This window comes from Amblyomma maculatum, chromosome 10 (genome assembly GCF_055883805.1).
Source record: "Amblyomma maculatum isolate TAMU_Amacu chromosome 10, ASM5588380v1, whole genome shotgun sequence".
In the NCBI taxonomy this organism is placed as follows: Eukaryota; Metazoa; Arthropoda; class Arachnida; order Ixodida; family Ixodidae; genus Amblyomma; species Amblyomma maculatum.
In genome coordinates, this window is record NC_139353.1 from 23,859,368 (window position 1) to 23,880,029 (window position 20,662).

The following is a 20,662-nucleotide window of genomic DNA, read 5'->3' on the forward strand; positions in this document are numbered from 1 at the left end:
TCATATAACTATTCAGACATGCACATATTTCTGCGCGGATAGAGTGTGCTCTATGTGGCCGAGATCAGATCACATTTAAAATCAGGTCGAATGAAACTTTAGAAGTGAACTTAGCGCCGGGTTTGGACTCGGTCTTACAGTGCCGTCCTTTGTTTTGTGTGGCTGGATATACAACCATCCCTCGACCATTTGTCTACATCGTCGTGGAATCTGCCGACGTGGTATATACAATTTCACTCTTTTGAAATTTTCCTCAAGGAACCGTGCTTTCTCGCCGGACCGCTGAAGAGTACGCACAAGCCGCGAGCGGAAACGGAGAGTGTCTTTTATGCATCGCCCGATAATCGCGTTGAGAAGCAGAGCTTTTGAGGGGCTTCCTGCAACCACTTCAGATGATGCGTCTTTCCGCGACGTTGCCTTAACCGGCTCTGCGCCGCGCATCAGCCATCCACGTCATACGGATCGAATGCCATTCGATTGAGTGTATGGTGCCGAATATTGCACAACGTCAATTGTTTCTACAGCGAAAAAAAACAAACAAAAAAAAAGAACGATCAGTTTGATTGGTGGTGGAATGCATGTTTTTCCTGCTCCGCTTATTTCTAATTGGGGAACACATCAGAGACTTTCTTTACCTATATCAGGGTATTTCGTTCTTTTCCCTTCCCTCGGGAAGAAAGGGGAGATTCACTCCTCGATTTTACCACCTGTCAGCTAGTTGGCAGGTGGCTCCTCCGTGTGCCAACTGCGGTAGTTTTCGCTTTAGTGGCACTCCTAGTGCTTTCGCATTGAACAGCGTCCGCCGGTGCCCCGCCGCGGTGGTTCAGTGGTTAGATCGCGTGGCCGCTGATTCCAAGGACGCGAGTTCGATCCCGGCCGCGGCTGTCGCTTTCCTATATACGGAGGAGAAATCAAAACGCCAATGTTGTGCAACTTCAGTGCGCGTTAAGGAATCCCAGGTGGTCGAAATTTCCGGTGCCATCCACTATGGCGTCCCTCATAGCCCGAGTCACTTTGGGCCACGGAACCCTGTGAACCAAACCATGAACAGACATGGTCCGTGAAACTCAGATTTCAGCCAACACTTATGGTAATTTCGGTGCTGCCTAGATAAGCCTTTTATTTTCAAAGTCCGCCTCTCGGTTGGCCCGCCCGAATTTTGGGGGGGATCAAGAGGGGCTTTAGGGATCCGCATATTGTCGCGCCATCTGTGGGCTGTTCGATGCATTAAAAAAAATATAACTAAGCAAGCTGAACCTACGGATAGCCAACGCCAAAGGTCGCAGGCGTCGCCCCGTTCTGCTTGCTAACCTGTGAGGAATGACAGCGGATTTTTTAGCGCCGCAAGCATTTTTCCTGCCCTGTGTACGCGCCCCATTTGTCATACACCTCTACCATTTCGTCGTAGTACCAGACCGCCGACGTCCGAGGAACGTTGGGCAGTTGATGTCCGGATGTCCACCGGACATCAGTATAAACGCAGAGTATGCACGAAGGACTTCCACGGGACCGTCCCGTGCGCAGACAAAGGCAGCCCAACAAACATGCCAGGTATGTCAATACCGGATCCCGATCGAGGTCGCAGTGCGGACGTTCATTTGTAAAGTGGAAACTCGGTAGAACATAAATTTGCGGATAGGAAACGTCATTCGGGTGTCCGGCGACCACCCGGAAACATTTTATTTCAAATAATGCTCTGGTGATCTAATTTTTCAGTTATGTCGCTTGAAGGAATCGGCGCTTTCGCAATCGAAGGAGCGCCAATCAGTCGCTGTTATAACGCTCACTGGCGTATGTGGTCACAGTGTGGTAACGTTACGTTCTGCCTTTGGTAACTTAAAAACTGTACTGAGGTGTGCCGGTGGCTCAAAAAAAAAAAACGAGCCTTTGCTCTCGGAAAAATTGCCCTTCTTATCGAACGAGTCCAAGCACCTTCTTTCTCCCTCTGCTTTGCTCATTGATAAGCCAGGCGTTCACTCCTTAATTGCCTTTTTTTTTATGGTTTACCTTCAGCCGTCGTGTGTGAGCAAAAAAGGCACGATAATTTTCGGTTAACCGACTTTTGCGAGCAACCCACCGGCGTTTGTACCGAAACTCGTCAGGAAATACAGCTTTCCAGTCTCAGCGCTTGCGCGATAAAAGAGAATGCGATCGCGGTGTCTTTGACGTCAGCTTCGTCGATGACGAAGAGGAATCGCAGCGGTAAGATTGCGAGAAATCTGGGGTGTCGATGGAGGGGTGATCTTTGTCGTGGAGAGGCAGTACTTGTGATAACCGCTGAAGGGGACCCGCCGGATCTAATAGATACTGCGCAGAACACATTACGGCAGCGAATGAGGTCAACTTGCTCATGTTCGGGGGACAAATGCTCTGGCCATTGACGATAATTTTTCTGTTATATGCATAATATAATACGAACATGTGTGTCCAGCGGCGTTGAAAAAGTGCACATCGTGATCTAGTAGTATACTACCTGTAGCAAGCAGAGCAGAAGTTTTCTTGAAATAAAGGTTAAATGGCTCAGTATACGATTTTGTTCACTTTGTGGCCACGTATTTCCAGCGGTGTCGTGTCCTTGGTCGCTTTAATAAAGGAGTTGGATGCAAGAGCAGTCGCACCTCAGTACAACGTTGTGGGGCGCGAGACTATACTCGTCTGGCTATATCCAGTATTCGCTATAACCGGTGCGAGTTACTCCGATATGCCAGGTCCGTACGCAAGGCGCTCAAAATGCGAACAGAGCTTCTTCTGAAAGCTAGCTCTGATTTCCTTTGTCACGTTTCGGTGGGGGTTGGGGCATAATGTTTTCCCAGAGAAGCGTGAGATCACCCCGGAAGTCATCCCTGTCGAGGAGATTGTAGACGACGTGGTTACAAGTTGCCCTGTATGTCGACTCTTGCCATCTGGAGTGAGTACTTGCCTAGGGCGGTGAAATTGCGTGAAATGCACCGGTACTTCCTGAACGGCAGTGTATGTTCCTCGTGGAGACTTGAAAAGGAGTGCGTGTAAGTGAACACACCTGCGTTCACCCTTGATCAGTATATATTGCGCACGGTGTGTATATCCTCATGCTGCAAGTTCAGATGTGTACGATACCGAGATTAATCGATTTTGTAAAACTGTATGAAAATTCAAAGCAGCAATAATTTAAACACTTATATGATTGTCGTTTTGTTTTACACGTGTGTCATGCGCGTGGCTAGGAAATATCTGTGTTGCGGGTGCAAATGGAGAATATCTGCGTTCTCGCATACATGCTACAGTCACGGATATGCCGCAAGCGCGCATCCGTGCGATTGCATGGCAGGATATTCGAGCGTTCGGAACGTACGCTTATGGATTATGTACCTCGCGTTTTTGGCTGCGGTTCAGCAATATAAAGCTCTATTCTTTCTCTAAAAAAAAAAAAAAAAAGGAAAAAAAAAATTGATGACCAATAGAATTAAGTTCACTTCGCTGTGTCCGGTAATTCGCCTAATCTACACCTGTTTTATATATAGCGGTCCCGGATGTAGCTCTCCGTCTGGTGCGCTCGACGCATAAGTTTTCTGGCAGAAGCCAGGTGCGTTTCGCTCTTTTGTGCATTTGTCAGTAAAAGTATTCTTTCTTTTTTTCATCTCTCTCTCTCCCTCTCTCTCTCTCTCTCTTTAGCTCATGTGTCGTGAATTTTCTAGAGTACACTTTTACCGCTCTGTAGTTTTCAGCGACCATGTCAGCGCATCTGCTATACCTTTCTCCCCCCCCCCCCCTTTTTTTTTTTTCTTCGCGCGGAACACAGATGCGGGACATATATCTCGCACGCATTATGAGCCGGGTTTCCACACAGTCAGTCGGGTTTCCTAGTCACATGCGTTCAAATGCCGCGAGAAGTATTTGCATATGTGTGGGGATGGTACGCGCATTCCAGAAATCACGAAACCCGCGCCAGGGAGGGGTTGGCACCTCGCATCGTGGACCTTTTGCCGCCTGGGAGCTAGACGAGGGCCCGCGCGCCGCAATATCTGGCGGAAAACACTTTGTTGCGTGGCCTCATCGTCGCGCGGGCGATAAGGTGCGCCGGTGGTGGAGAGGGGGCGGCGATATATCTATCGTAGCTTCAGTCACAGACTACCCAGCCCCCCCCTTTTTCCTGCTCCCGTGTGGTGATAAGCTGCCTGTCGCCGATAGCGGTCCTCGCTGCTTGGATGGTTGTACAGCCATTTTCCCCTCGTTTTCTAGCCCATCCTCTTGGAGCCGTTTCAAGCGTATACTCAACGGCTCTCTCTCTGGCGCCACCGTGCAGTAGTCTTGTTTGGGAGTGCAGTTCAAATTGTATACCGGTTGGTTGGGATTATACTCTCTTGGCCGTTGAGTCGTCCGGGGTGAGTTCTTTTATTTGTGGAATTGGTGGTCCATTCATTATGTATTTTTTTTTAATGAGCTGGAGTTAATTGTTTAGTCATTATAAGCTTAATCTGTATTAGCCACAGTTCATGATGGAAACAGCATTGGATTTTTTAAACATCTGCTAGCTTTTAATCGTAATATATTTTTTGTATTTTTATTAGCGCTCATGTAGCTTATGCAATGCACATTCTCTTAGATTTGTTCACCATTGTACAAAGACGGTTAAACACAAAGTGGTGAGATAATATTGACATCATAGGAGCAGCAGTACTTTCTGCTGTTTCTGGCATCATATATTGGGTAGTTACGTTGCATGGGGCGGCTAAAACCTAAAAAAAAAAATTGCAGGGAATGTATTTCAAGCAGGCACCTTACATTTTGAACCAGTCCTCATTTCCTTCTCACGTTTGCATATCTGGAAATAGCTTGTCCAAACCCCGGGCATTGTTGAGTGGGAAGTTCTAGTGTGCATTGGGCCATGAGCAGTGATCTTCGGTAACTGAAACCACAGGGAAACGCCACCATGTGAAATTATTCTGGTGCCCCGCCGGGGTGGTGCAGTGGTAAGACGCCCGACTACTGTGCCCCGGCCCCGGCGGCTGCGTTTCGATGGAGGCGAAACGAAGTGGTGTCCGTGTGCTGTGCGATGTCAGTGCACGTTAAAGATCCCCAGCTGGTCGAAATTACTCCGTGGCCCTCCACTACAGCCCCCCTTTCTCTCTATCCACCTTCACTCCCACCTTCATCCCTTCCCTTACGGCGCGGTTCAGGTGTCCACAGAGCAAGTGTGACAGATACTGCGCCTTTCCCTTCCTATGAACCAACCAACCAACCAACCAACCATCGCAGCCATTGCAGCTCTGGAAACTAAAGTTGGCTTCGAGATGACTTGACTCGGCTTGATTGTTCTTGATGCGGCTAGCGCTACTCTAAGCACTTGAATTGACGGCTTGAATACGGCTTAGATTAGGGCCAAAAGTGTAGACCGGCTATGCTGCCGCAAGGAGCGCGGACCTCTACGTCGATTCGAAAACAGTGTTAACTGGATCTAGAAATCTTGACCACTGCACGAGTAAACATAAAGAATGATAACAATCCTTTCAGTATATAGTAGTTAGTTATATATAAAGAAATGATTCTTTGCTTTTTTTTATGGTGCTGCTGCTGTTTTCTTCTTTCCTGTTTCCAAAGCACGATGTATTCATAAATTTAACCACATGCAACACATTCATCAGCTTTACTGACACTTTGGCAGGAAAAAAAACAAAAAAAAAACATGGCCATATGTTGAACAGTTTTGGTTTCCAAGTCCTGTACATTTAATTGCTGGCTAAGAGCAGTGCCTGAAAGCACTTTTCCCATCAGCCTTGTAGCCGTACTCCTCTGCTAGCAAGCCTACTTGCTGTTGTTCTTCACAAAAAATCTATTGCCTGTCAGCAGTAGGGCAGTAAGCTTCTGGAAAGTGGCAGCTCTCAGCTGCACCCTGTTTCGAGCGCCGTCAGCAAGTTCATCTGCACCTTCACTAGGGGAGGGGGGTGCAGGCCGTTGTGTCTGCAGCTTGTGGGGGGAGAGGGAGGACGAGAGTAGAGCAGCACAGAAGCGAAAGCAGTGGTGGGCGTTGGTGGCAGCATTTGGTCTCAGCCTTGAAAGCCTGCCAGTTTGTGCGGAATGCCTTCTTCCGTTGCCTCCTCCTATTAATGGTCTCCCCAGCGCCCCTTTGGCATCTAGTGGAGGGTGGGAGGGAGTATGCACTCGCTCTGCCCTCCTGCAGCAAGGTATATTTTTGGGTTCCTCCTGAGCAATCCTGTGGTTTCTTTCCCTTTCCCTCTTTCCCCTGCCCATTCCCCGCCACCTAGGCCTGTGCTACTGGTGGGAGGACAACATGTTTTCCCTTGTCTTATTTAACGTCTGCCCCCCTTCCCCTTCCCTCGACCCTTTTGTAAATTTTTTTTCTACACTAGCTTGGCAGAACTGCTCCATCGTGAAGTCACTCGCTTGGAGTGCTGTGGGTTCATTTTGATCGTGCACACCTATTTCTGCTTGCACTACTCTTGGCGGTGGGGATTTCTTTTGTTTGCACGGGAAATTTATGGTTCAGTGTGGCTGTGATGGAGTGGGTTGCTACAAGTTGGTACATTCTAGGGTTGGAAAACTACCCTCTGCAGTGTACCCCTCCTCTCTCCTCTTTTGCATCTTTTATTTTTCTCACTTTCTCATTTACTTTCTTGTTTTATTTAGACCTAATGCTCTACCTGTGCACAAATGGTGGCCGCACTACCTTAAAAAGACGTGCATTCGTAGGATATAAGTGTTAAGCCCTAATTAAGGGATGACGTGTCTGAAGTGTGTTTAATATCTCAATATCTTGTCTGAAGTATGTATAAGTGTGTTTTCTTTTTTGATAGTTTCTTTTTAAATGCATCAGTGGGAGCATTTTCCCGCGCTTGGCGACTGAATGAGCTTGAGACTTCACTCTTGTCTGCATAGTAATAGCAAGTTTATCGCTGCAAAAGGCATCTTTTCAACACCTTACAAAGTTGGCATTGGCTTGCCAGCATTAATGTAGTTAAGTGGTGTGGTACTTGCCTCTTGCTGCTGTTTGGCACTGCATTTCTTCTGTAAGCTGCAGGTCTTGTCAAATATGTGCTTTGAGTGGTTGATATGAAGAGCAGTGTGGTGCTTGGTGCCTTCTCAGCTTGATTGGCTGATGTAAAGCTTCCAGTCAGAATAGCGCACTTCTAAGTTTGTGTGTGCTTTCTGTAGAATGCTATGCCTAATAGATGTTTAGCTGGAATATGTTCGCTATTTTCTATGTCTTTATTTACAGTGCATTAGCATGATATGAGGTGTTGCCTGACTGAGTCTAGTGCCTTTTCTGCACTTTTCTGCAGTGTTTTGAATCCGAAAAAAATGAGACCATATCGGGGTTCACACTTGCTCTTTGAATTGTGTACACAAAGTAACAATATTTTTTTTTTTTTTTTATTAGGAAATGAAGCTGCTCGAGAAACTGAGTTGCTCCCAATTTGTCTAGTCTGTTTGTACTCCAAGTGTAACAAAAGCCTAATTTTTTTTCTGTGAAAAAGCACTAGTATTTTTTCTGCAGATAAAGGGAAGCTTACCTTACACTATGGCATCTCATGAATTCTCAGAATGATGGATGAGTTACAGGCTTTAAGCGAGGTTTGAGAATAGGCTAGTGACTTGAGATGGCACATCTACCTCCTACTTATAATGTTGGAGAGGAAAAAGCCACGAGAAAGAATGTAAGGGGGAAGGAATTCTCGTTTTGCTGTTCCAGTTCACCTCTCACCTTGTTCTTTGCACAATCAAGTTAGCACTTTTGTTTCGTCACTGGAGCCCGCAGCTGAAAGCAAACCCATAACCTTGGTCTTGTTCTCCCATTTTTGTATTGAGCCGTACCTTGTTTGTGTGTGTAGTCGGGGTAAGCTCGTTCACCTGTATTAAGCTCTGCATGTGTTCCTTGTCCTGCAGTGTTTGCCAAGGGCCAGTGCGAGACCGGCCAGTACCGCTTCCTAGCCAAGCATGGTGGCAGCGTGTGGGTGCTGACCCAGGCGACCCTCATCTACGACCAACCCACCTGCACCAAGCCACAATGCGTCGTCTGCGTCAATTATGTGCTGAGGCAAGCAGCTTCCCCCCACTGTTCTTGGCACTGGCCTGCCTGCATTGTGATGTCACTCAGGGCATCACTCTTGTCTGCCACAGTCTCGTCTCAATGGAGCAAGAAGCTCTGGCACAGCCTTGTTGTTTTTTACGCTGCTCAAAGTTTTTGTCAGCCTGTGCTGACAAGTGGAACAGGTTGCCGACATTAGAATCAGTGTTGTGCCGAGTTACTAACTAGAGAGCGGAGTTAGTTGATTTAGATGCTTCAATAAAGTAGCAGCGTTTTCAGGAGGTAAGGACGGAGCATTAGGCAGGAAATGTTCAATCAACAAATGCGTATGTTGATTGAGTGCACATTTATTCATATAATTCCAACAGCAAAGTTACGAGTCGTTGAAGTGCGCATTTTAATAGACAGCACTAATGCCCTCTCCCACCTTTGCACAGTGGTTTTTGTGCTTGCGGTGGGTATATTAAGACAGGTGTGTGTGCCAGTGCAGTGGAGGTGGAAACAACAGCTTTTCAGTTAGGTTCTTTTATTTATTAAGCCTTTACTACTTTGTGGATTTCGGTGAGATTAGCAGCAACACTCGTCCAAAGCATGGGTTTTGAGTAATATGTCTGATGGCATCTTATAGTCTTAAGGCAGATTTTGAATGACTGGTTATCCTTTTTATCATGCTCGTGTACCTAGTATTCTTGTAATCCTAACTTGCAGTTGTGTTTCAGTTTTCTAAGGAATAACATGAGGCTGTGAATTAGTAGATTAAGCACCTTCTGCCCCCCCCCCCCCAATTGATCATTGTTTCTCCGTTTTTTGCAGTGGTGCCAGCCAGGAGCATGAAGTGCTTGCGCAGGAACAACTGACTTGCTCGGCCGTGCAACCAGAGCCACAGCCGGAGTTGCAGCCGCTGCCGACTGCCCTTGAGGCTGAAGAAGAGGAGGACGAGGAGGAGGACGAGGACTACGACGACAGCGAGGACGACGACGACGAGGAGCTCCTGTGCTTCACCAGCAGCACGAGCAAGATCTTTGCTCCTCGGACTGCGGACATGAACAAGGGTTTCCTTATGTTCGCCGATGATGACAGCGGCCTAACAGGTGGGCCTAACAGCATGTCAGCTTGCTTAGCCTTGTGTTTAGACCACAATTATCGTGGTTGGCTGCCCACGCTATGCCGCGAACTGTGCATCCTCGGCCACTTCTGATCACCGCCCTTTCTTTGTTGTGGCAACAGTGGAGAGCTAGCATTCCCAAACTTGGAGTGCAAAACATGCAACATGAAACCTGCCCCTTAAAAAGTAAGAGTAGATCACAAAGACTACCTGGTGCATTATGGTAAAGGGCTCAGAGTTTGACATTTCGGCTTGAGTTTGAATTAAGAATGGTGAAGAAAACAGACCTTACTGTCAGGCGAGGACCACTGGTGCCAAATGATTGACAGGCTTCATGTTCATTGATCAATTTGGTCTAGGTTTACTTGAAAGCTTTTACCAGAATGCATGGTTTCACATTAATGGTTGTTATACTGCAGAAAGAATGTTAAAAGAGTTGTAGTGCTTGAAACTGACAGTGACTTCAAAGATGTAGACTTGATCGGACACTTCCCTTTTTTGCTCATTCATAAGCTGGAACAAGGATGGATAGTTGTGGCCAAGTACCTTGGGTTCATTTGCCAGCTCTCTGACAGCATATGTCAGCTTCCGTACATTATTTTTCTATGTAGTGTTGCTGATTACTCAAAGTAGTTTGCATCGATTACACGAACTGATATAAAGCCTGCTTCTCTGTCATTCCGTTTGTGGTTCCCTCCGTGTTGTGGTCTCATGCTTTCAATGAAGTGTGTTCTTCCGGAGAGAACAGAAGTATGTAGTATATAGTAGCAAGGTGAACCTAGCCATCCACCTACATGCTAAGGCTTTGGGCTTTTCTGTCAGCCAAACTCACGCACTTGTACTGTGCTTGTGTAAAGTGCTTGCCGTAATAGCTTTCCATAATAGCTTTTGCCTTTCTTTATTCCCTGATATGCAGTGCTAAAAGAAGAGTCCGAACCCGAAGACCTGACACACCTGGCACCACAGGCTGGTGACGACAGCATTCCATTGGAGGGCCTGCCTTCCGGTACAGATTGACTGCTCATTTTATTGCAAACAGACGTGCTGTTGCATTTACTTATCTGAGTCTAGTTGCAGATACTTATGGATACTGTATTGCAATTCAGTAATGTGTAAAACTTTTCTTTCATCTTTCATCGTAGCCATTGTCCTAATACAGACCATTTTGCAGTATAGTGAGTCTTAGCACTGTAATGTTGATTTGAGTAAAAGTTGTGAAGTGTTTGCAGAACATGAGGTAACCTTGTGTATTTTGCCGCTTCGCAGATGTGCTCGGGGATGCCTTCTCCCTGTCGGACATCTATGGCGACGACAACAAGCTGCTACCAGACTATGCACTGCTGCCTCCCGAGGAGGACTGCCCCTTGGGACGCAAGGACCCTTTCCTCAGCTATCGGGATGACAGCGATCCCCTGTCATCACCGGGCTCATGTGGCACTCCGCCGTCTTCGGATGGCGAAGGTCGCAGCAGCAGTTGCTCAGACGTTCCCAGCCTTGAAAGCCCAGTTGATCGGTTCGCCGATCTTGGCCTACAACATGAGCGGCACACAGGCCTCCAGGTGGGCTGCGTAGATTCATCTTGGTGATGCCTGCAGGAAGACTAGTCGTGTTGAGCGCTGCTAATTCCGAGGCAAGAATGAATCAATCTCCGGATTTAGTTTCACTGATAGAGATGATGATCATGACATGAACGGCATGAATGTATTTGCCGAAAAAAAAAAAAAAAAAAAACGTGTGAAAAGTGCAGTGCTAGCGGTTTAACCAAAAATTTCCCCAGAAATAGCTAAGTCATCAATGAAATGTGTAGCGTGCTGATGTAATTAATGTGCACACCTGATCACTTAAAGCTCAATCTTACCCTAGGAATTGAAACAGGCTATCACTTTTTTTCTGTACTTGCATACATATGTGACAAACTGACTTGCAGCCTCGCCATTTTGCGCATCTTGTTCAAACCAGAGAACAGTGCAAGCTCGATTTGACATGTGCATACATTTAATGGTAGGCACATTGTATCGGACGTTAGCATTGGTAGCACACCAGATCACTCCAGCAGGCCATCTTTTGCCAGCACACTGCTCGCAGAAAGAGAGCGTACATGCGTTTTGTCGTTCACAGGGGGTGCTAGGCAGTTATTTTTGGTTGCTGATCGCAGTCGCATCCTTCTTGTTCTCTTCACTGCCGGCAGGATGATGACTTTGACATGCGGGCACCGTACATCTCAATGAATGGAGATGACTTCCCCCTGCTCAGTCCACCTGACTCGGTCATGTGGGGGCCTCAGGACTCGCCGCCTGGGAGCACATCCAGTCGCAGCTCCCTCTGTGACAGGTGAGCTTACAACCTCTGTTTGCAGTGAAATCCTATTTCCACAAGACTTACTAAGCGATTAACCAGCGAACACCATATTCCAGTCAGAAACCGCCAATATATCATCTTCCACTGCTTGAGGGTTACTGACTGGTAAAAAATAAAGAAAAGCATTCATCTGTCACTATTGTTAGTGACAGTTCTTATGCTCCTAAGCCAAATGACACAACAGGGGGTTGTGTTCTTGTATCCTGCTTTGAGGCCTTTACTGTTTACTGCTTCCTTGTACCCTCACCATACCATGGTGCCTTAGTGGTTAGAGCGCTCAACTGCTGAGCTCAAGGCTACAGATGGTATTCATTTTGGAAAGCGCTCGTTCACTGTGCCATCTTGAAGCATATTAAATGACTCCAGGTAGTCTAAACTGATCCAGTGTCCTCTACTACGATGTCCTTCTTAGGCCAGACCATCTTTGGAGACATACCGTACTATACCTTATGCACTTCCTTTTCTTGGGCGCAAAATCTTATCCCTCACCAGTTGCTGCTCATGCCCACCAGATTAGTGAGGAGAATCAATTCCTGGTTTTCGCAGCCCAACATTCTTTGCCACCTCGCCGTCTCCTCCGAGGCCAACACTAGGCTCCTTGGGCCCGAACCCAAAGTCCAGCCTGGCTGCACTTCTTGTAGCCGAGCTCCCGCCACCACCTGTAGCAAGGTCACGGGAGTGGACCAAGCATCGAGCACGAACTAATCATCCCAGGTCATCAGGAGTCTCTGCACCTTCAAGGCAAGACCTGGCAAGGTGAGCGGGAGTACTGCCTAGCATGTCCCACTGAATGGGCTTCGCTTACAGATGTGTCTTACTGTGCTGTGGCCACAGTTCATGGCTACATACTTGAAGGAAAGCTCGTAATGATGTTAGCTAAATTTTTTTACCTAGCTACAATGGCTGCTATTATGACATCTTTTAATTGTTTTGGTACATGTTCTTGTAGAAAAAAAAAAATTAAAAGCTATTTATAATACACTAGAGTAGAATAAATAAAAGAGGGAGCATATTTAATGGTGCCTCAGAAATAAAGCTCGTGGGCTCTGCAAGAGGAATTACATAATTATTTGGGAAAAAATATGCATTTACAAGTACAAGAGGAAACCATAAATGCAAGGCAATCAAAGCTAACTAACTATACATAGCAGGGGGGATCGTGTTGAAAAGTCGTCTCTCTTTTATTTCCAGGTCAGCACGGCTGACGCACCATCCACACCATCAGCAACAGGCAGCAACACGGAGTCACGTGACCCGTGCCCTGTCGTCAGTGAGTGACCTGCGGCATCAAGCCTACGTGACAAGTGCGTTGGAGCAGAAAATGGGGATGCCGTCACCTCCAGACCCACCACCCAAGCGTGGCTCTACGGAGCGGGCCTTGGGGGCTGGACAGCTGGCCAGCCCCAAGAGGATGCGGGTCGACCTGCGAGGTAAGCATGGATAACCGACAGGCAGTGCAGGGGAAGCTCACCTAAGTAAATGCCAGAAACTTCGCATTTGCAATGGTGTGTGTTTTGAAGGTACAAAACCTTCACTTCGGAGCACTGTAAAAACTACAGAGCAGTTAACACTGCATTGGAGACATGGCACTGTGTGTGGGTTGTTACCTGCATCACTCATCAGATGTCTGCAGGTGGTGCAGACCAATTCTGCCTAATGTGAAAGCCTACAGCTGTCCACCATTTCATTGCCATGGTGGACAGGTGACAATTTTATCGTACCTAATTTATTTAGCTACCTTTGGGCACAGTCGGCAGGTTTCAGTCTGGAGAAGGAGAAAGCCTTCTCTCCAAGTGTGAGGAGTGGAGGGAGAATAAGAAGCTAAGATGGCACATTAGTTTGGGGTGTTATGGTGAGAACTCAGGTGTGCACAACCGGAAATTGACTGCAACAGAAAGAACTATGGAGGGTAGCTGTCATTGAAGGAGGACGTTAGAATGAGGACAAAGAAATGTGTGGCCTGAGGGTGGGGCTCTACGGCAGAGTCCAGCTTTCTCTGTCTGTACCAAATGAGTATACAGTTTTCGCCGATTCATACACTGAGAACTCACTCTTGCCCATGAGTTGCTAGAAGCCTCTTGTATAAAAAGGCTATGTTCGGAATGTATTACTGACTCATCTGTATCACTATTTAGTAGTGAAAGTCGTCTTTGAATTTTGGTAAGATAGGAAAGGCCTAAGTTGCTATGCATATGTTGCCGATGTTGTGGGAGCATTTGTTTTTTGAAGAAGTTTGTATGGGGTGTTGTTTTGAAAAAGAAGTTGGAGTCAGCACCTGTCCTGTGTGCCTATTTGTGAGTGTCTGTTTGTTAGCGCTGTTAATCTTTCCTTCTATGAGCAATGCACCAACTAGGCCAGCAATTAGTTTTACTTGCTGAGGTGTTAAGCCTAGCTTGAATAACTTTTCTCAGTCTGTAAGTAGATCCTGTGACTGTCGCTTTGCTAGTGCACTCATAAGTTTGAGGTGACAATGCAGAGGAGTAACAACCTTCCCTCAGTCTATTGTGACTTGGTGCATACCTGTCATGGTTGTATGCATGCATAGTGTGTGATTGATGTCCTCCAAACTTAATTCTTCTACCTTGCTGCAAGGCACGAAACTCTCGCTCAGTGTGCAACTGTCTTTCATTGTGAGCAGCAGATTTGGTTGCCAAAAGTGGCACCTTGGGGCTTTTACTCATTTTGTTCGTTGTAGTTTTATTGTGCACCCTAAAATTAATTAATTAGTTCACAGGAAATGAAAGGCGCAGTATCTGTCACTTGTTCTGTGGACGCCTGAACCACATTGTAAGGGAAGGGAGGATAGCAGGAGTGGATGTGGAGACAGAGAGAAAGAGGTGCCATAGTGGAGGGCTACGTAGTAATTTTGACCACCTGGAGATCTTTAGCATGCACTGACATCGCACAGTACACAACACTACTCCGTTTCGCCTCCATCGAAACGCAGCCGCCAGCAGTCGAGATCGAACCCGGGTACTGTGGCACAGTAGTTGAACATCTTAACAGCTTCTGCACCACGGCAGAGCTTATCGTATCCTCAAAATCTGGTTGTTCTGTTCCAGGCATGCAGCTCCAAAACAAAGACAGCGTGCTGCTGAACTTGCTGGTGAATGGAGAGGACGCCTGCCATGGATACCTGTGCCAAACCTTGCGCTATGACAAGGTTGGTGCTGCTGTTTTCTTCGTCAACATTCTTTCATGCCGCCGCCTGTGACCGCTAAATTTGCGGGGAGAACATGGCAGTTTTTCTGGCATATACCGGTAGCTAAGGGTCCACAGCAAGAATGAAGTGCTGAGTAGGGAGGGAGCTTGGTGGTAGCTGAGCTTTCTGAGGGAATACACAATTGTGGAGCTTCTGGGGGCATATCGCACTGGACTGATGTGTAATCTACACGCTTTCGCATAATTTTACCTCTAACCAGTGCTAGAAACCCAAATTTGCTGTGTCCTCTTGTACATGTTGCCACCATGCGTATGGAGCAATGTGCGTGCACTGACCTTGGTTCCCTGCTCCGCTCTGTGCAGAGGCGTCCACCGTCCTCACCACGTCCCGCTCCTCTGCTGCTAGACGAGCCCATCCCCACCCTGCAGGACCTGAGTCAGCTGGATGCTGAGGTCAATGCCCCCATTCAGCAGCTGCTCACTGGCGAGGACCTGCTCAGCGCCCTCGACCAGTCGGTGCCTGCGCTCGTCTGAAGCAGCTCTGGCCCGCTCCTTCCTTCCCCTTGTGCCCCCTTCTCCGCCGATTGCTCGCGAACCCCACCCCGCTGCCCTGATCTTGAGCTGTCACCATTGTCGTCTCTCAGGCCCAGAAGACAGGGAGCACTTAGTGGGGTGCTCTGCCAGTCACCACCTCACCAATGCCGTTGGACAACGCTACCATGTGTGTGGAAACGGCATGCGTACACTGACTCTTGTTACTTTTTTTTTTCTTTGAGAACTTGCCAGGGGCCTCACATTCCGAGAATGAGGCACTGAAACATGGCGGCCGAACGCTTGTGCTCTGAGACGACTGTAGGTACCTTCCACCTGAGGGATGCATTGCTGTACTGTTGTCCCCAGCCACCTGTGTGCACTGTCTTGTCTTTTCGGTTTCCAGCTGTGTGCACTCTGTCTTCTGGCAACCTGTCTCTCTCGCGTGACCTCCGCTGTGCTCTGGCTTTGTCCAAACAGCCGTCACACTGGCACTCTTGGTGGGGTATGCACTGCTCTTCCCAGTTCATGAAGAGCACTGGCATGACCCTGGGCTTGTTGCACTGGTTGAGGGAGAAACAAAAAATGCTTGTCCAGTGTCATAGCTGTGGTGGCAAACTCTGGAGGTTCCTTTCTTTCTTTTTCTGGTTCATGTTAACTGAACCCTGAGCACTGGCTCCGCTGTAGTGGTCTGTGTGCTCTAACCTCTTCCCCCCTGGCTGCTTGAAAAAGAACCTGCCCCGCCCTCGTCGTAATGCTGCTTTAGCATTTGCAAGCAGCTAAGCTGTCTCGCAATGTGACAAAACATTCTACTGCCACACACTCGCCACTGCCTCCGCGCATTCTGAAAAGTGCACCTCATCCGCAGACGCTGTCTCATGATGAATGAGAGGGGTCGTTTGCCTCCGGACACAGGATCAAAAGAGAGAGAGCTTTGGCACGTGGGCATACTGCTTTGGCATCACTGTCTTTGTCTCGTTTGTTGACGTTCTTCTCGCCTTCGGTCGAGCGTCTCATTTTAGGGCAACCACATTTTCTTGGGTAGGGTGCTGTGTCATCTCGTCTACCGAAACCTTCCCTTCCCTACCTGCTTCCCCTCTTCTTGTTTTTTATTGTTTAGTTACGGTCAGTGCTGTTTTTGTGAGTCTAGGGTTAAGCTTTCTTCTAAGCCATGCAGCATGATGCTTCAGGCTTGTGTAGACATGTCCTGTATACACAAGCACACACCTGTACATAGCTTTTGTTCTGTTTTTGTTTTCCACCTTCACTTCCCAAGTTGTTGTTTTTTTCTCCCCCTCTTTACTATCCTTTTTTTTTGTGTGTGTGTGTGTATGTGTGTGTGTGCCACATGTGTCACTTCATCTTAGAGTACAAATCTCACAAGGTCTCGATGTGTGCACATATGTAAAAGGATGTGGTTCTCATATTCAGCTGTTCCATTGCTCCCCATGGTTGGCTGTGATGCTTTTGAGCGTAAAAAGCACACTAGCTGAAGCAATGACAGCTGCAGTTGTGTTTTTGCTGCTCTGCCAGCTTTTGTCGTAGTCACAGGCCAGCCGGCTTTTGCCGGCCATCTCTTGCTTTGTCAGATTCGGGATCCAAAATGCCCAAAGCGTATAGGCATTGGGAAAATACTTGGCTTGCAGCAGCAAAGACATCATTGCTTCTTGCGCAGTCACTGCTTAAAGGACCATATAACAGTACTAGTTTGTGCACGCGTGCAGAAGGACAAGATTAACTGCGGATGTTTCAAAACCCGAGTGCTGCTTTTCAACCAGTGAGACCGTGGTGGTACAGTGATAACAGTGCCATGAATAATGTTGCTTACTTGTATTAGTGCAAAGCGATTGCATTGAGGCAGTCAGAGCAGTGACATGTCTGCCATGCTGTTTTATTCAACAACTGTATTTAGCTGAAGTTTTATGTCTTATGTTGTTAGACTTCTGTCTGAAAAGACATATTGTTTGTTTTAGATGTTTATGTTAATTAAAGGAACTTACGCTTACCTATGCATGCTGCTCTATCCCTTCTTTGGTGACAATTTGTAGACAAGCCCCTTGGTCTTTAATTTTGTGGTACTAAATGTTTTCAAGGCAGCAAATTTAGCTTGTTTGCAAGATTGTTTTTACTTTATTTGTAATAAAAAATTATTGATTTAGTGGTGCTTTAATTAACTTTGTGTTTCTGTCAGCTCACAGTCTATGCACTCTTCGTGCTGTACCACTGTAGAACCTAAATGGCAGGGGCCAGGCAAATTTGTCTTTCCTTATGCATTTGGGGCTATAAAACGTTTCTAAAACCGAGATGCCCTGTTTCTGCCTTTGTCATTTAAAGAGGAGTGCTTTTGTAAATATGGGTCTAAATTGATTTGTGTTTAGTATTTGTTAGCCAAGCTTGGATTGGTGTACTTCTGTTGACTGTATCAAAAAGAATTGATTCTGTGCACTTCAAGCAAAAATCTGTACCCGAGTCGCAGTCGGACCAGTCAAGAGCATAAGAATGATTAGCAAGAAGCACGTGTTCCATTGTACCATCACGGCGTTGCTCATTAGGGGTGCACACCTTGCATTGTAAAATGTAGTTTTTTAAGTGTGCTCTAGGATAACAGAATATGACATATAGATGCGTTTGTTCTTTTTCTTTGCCATAGACAAGTTGCCATAGGCAGCAGCTGTCCCTACCTCGCTGTCCAGAGCTAGTCGCTTTCTTCCTCTGCTCCACGTAGAATTGGTGTTTGCAAATCTTGGAAGCAAAGTCTGGGGACTGCACCGTCTGTTGAGCACACTCAACCAAGTGCCTCCTGGTCTGCGCAAATGCAGCGCACACAAAACGTCCAAGACTTGCGTGCAGTGGCTGTGTACCTATTTTTCTCTCCTGATGTGACTGCAGACTACCGTCAGCTCGGTTAATAATAATCGCTAGATGCCAGGTGAACCAGCTCAACGTAAACAAAAAACCATGCTACAGCTTCTCGAGGCAACTAGAAAATTAAATAATGTGGATGTGAAATTTATGCTTTAAATTTTCACAGTCACTCCCTATCAAAAAAACCGTGCTGTTGTTGAGATAGGCGCTGCCAGGAATGACTTATTTCATAATGAACTGCGATGATTTAGTCTCTTCATACTGTGGCCACTACCGCTGAGATGAAAGAACAATCCACAGTTACTAAAGCACTATTGAAGATCTGCGTCTAAAAATTGGAGAGAGGTCACTGTACTTTCATGAAGCATCTTGCTTATAAACAGGATACAAAAGAATTTTTTTTTTGTACTGGGTTACAGTCATTATACATGGGGCCCAATCACCTGTCCTTCCTTTATTTTTTTAACTCAAGCTCCACATAGATGCGTGGCTTGTTTGGCAATGTGGCAATACTGGATCAGTTTTACTTACTTTGAGAACCTCAAGAAACTGCATTGTTGCCTCACAAACCTTGCATTATTATTATTATTATTGCTATTATTAACAAGTGGAGCAGTCTAGCTACAAGGTTGGAAAATAGTTGCATTTATCCAGCAGTTTTTCCCTAGCAGGTTTCATTCAAGTAGATGCTGCTTTAGCATAAATTTGTGCAATGTTTTTCGTAATGCAGTGCTTGGCTTTTATAGTCTACTGTATTTTACCCAATATGGGCTAGTAGGCTCGATGCAGAGAACATGCCATGGAAAGCTTTCAAAGCCGACATGCGCCTGGGCACGCAGTAGTGTACAGTATCCATGAGAACGGCTCCGTAACTGTTGTTGCACAGCTTCACTAGAGAAGGAGTTGGCGAATGACCACTACCCAGAACTTGCAAGGCTCTTGTTCGGGACGTGGACTGCTTTTTGCAGAGCATGGAAGTGGTGTTCATGGTGAGAACCTGGCCCCAATTTTCCTTCCATTTTTTTTTTTAATTTCTTTTCGTTCCATGTTTTTAGACACGACTGTTGTGTACATAGCCACACCTTTGTACTATTTGTTCAGTTCTCCCGAGCCGCTACTAGCCCCCACCATTCACACGGAAGGGAACGAACGTTGTTGGCTGCCACCACGTCGGGTGGCGGCGACTTGTTGTTGACATTTCATGCCTCTCGCTCGTATGGCATCGAGGCTTTTTTCGCATTGATTTGTTTTACATCTGAGATAGCTGGTTGGTTATGGTGCACCTTCTTATATTTTAAGTTTTTTTTCCCCACGACGTTCTGCGCCTCAGGAAAAAAAAAAAAGAGAGAAAGGTGGCAGTGTACATCGAAGACACGCCTGTCCGTCTAGTGAGAGTGATGAGCCGTTTTGTTGGCTAGCAGAGATATATATTCATATGCATATTCCTGACAGATTCCATGTCTCAATGTGTACTGACGTAGGCATTTTTTTTTCCTTCTTTATACCTGCCTCATGCATGTAGACTGTCTTGCAGTTTTCATTTCCTCGAAGCTCTCGTTCATCACCGCCGGTTACAAGACATGACCATCACTGTGCATGTCTCCTTGCTGCAGCCATGGATTTACTTGCCTGATGGAAATGTTCGGTCTCTCCGCGTGTTGCATTTTATTTACTTGTTTCTTTGATTCAAGCTGAGTGATTACTGCTACAGCTTGTGGATGGCATGGACTACATGACACGAGACTAAATATATCCCACCATCAAGCAGAATGTTTTGAACGGTATTTTTGTCAGGCTGAAACTTAAAACATGAAAGCAAAGTTGTTGCATATTGTTAATTGTATGGACACCCACGCATCAATACTCTCGCATTACACAAGCTGTTGTAAAGTACAATGTAGTTACAAGGAAGAATAAAAGTATCTTTTCCATTTAGTACACACTTGCTCCATGTCTGCTATTTTTTTTTTGGTGGCTGCAAGCAGTGAATGCTTCTTTATTAAAGCCACTGCAATCTTGCCAAGTTATTGCATTATTACATGTGCAAACAGTGGGATGAGAAAAGCAACGCAGTGACCATGTGTTTTTCCATGCAGTAATGCTCGGAATGCTTAGCAGCTGATGGTAGGTATCCGAACGCGGTATTAGAGTAGCTGGGTGCAGCATGCGTGGATGGTGCTGCTACTTCTAACAATGATGATAGGATCACACTGAATGACACCCATATAACAAACACAGTAAAAAGAAAACTACCAATCATACTCTTGAATACGCATGATCCATATTTGATATTTATTTACTCACTGTATAAAAAGATCTTCATGCATTTACAAACAATGTTTGGTACAAATGATGCATGCACGTAAAAGAAGTGGCATCCACAGAAAACAGACATAATGAAGTGCATGCATCCTGTGTAGTAAGTCTCGAGTATCGATGAACAAAAAATGTGGTACACAAATAGCATGACAAAACAAGTGAAAAATGTAGTTTGTAATCTGCTGAGCACCGATACAAATCTGCAGGATGAGTATGCACAGATGCGTACATTCACTTATGCTACTTGTACATCAGCTGCCAGTTACAACACTTTTACAATACTGCTACAAGCAGTTTTG

General features: G+C 46.3%; 1 protein-coding gene across 2 annotated transcripts in view; it reads left to right on the forward strand.

Annotated features, from left to right (window-relative positions):
- LOC146175873 (hypoxia-inducible factor 1-alpha-like) overlaps positions 1-19,982 on the forward strand; it is a 234,861-nt gene extending 214,879 nt beyond the window's left edge. For both annotated transcript variants that reach the window (XM_084582232.1, XM_084582233.1), the window contains exons 7-15: positions 7,882-8,032; positions 8,837-9,114; positions 10,045-10,134; positions 10,395-10,687; positions 11,317-11,459; positions 12,033-12,242; positions 12,678-12,916; positions 14,549-14,649; positions 15,012-19,982. In XM_084582232.1, coding sequence (XP_084438358.1) covers positions 7,882-8,032; positions 8,837-9,114; positions 10,045-10,134; positions 10,395-10,687; positions 11,317-11,459; positions 12,033-12,242; positions 12,678-12,916; positions 14,549-14,649; positions 15,012-15,182 — 1,676 coding nt within the window. In that variant the 3' untranslated portion in view covers positions 15,183-19,982. The remainder of the gene's footprint in view (positions 1-7,881; positions 8,033-8,836; positions 9,115-10,044; positions 10,135-10,394; positions 10,688-11,316; positions 11,460-12,032; positions 12,243-12,677; positions 12,917-14,548; positions 14,650-15,011) is intronic.
- Positions 19,983-20,662: the final 680 nt, after the last annotated feature.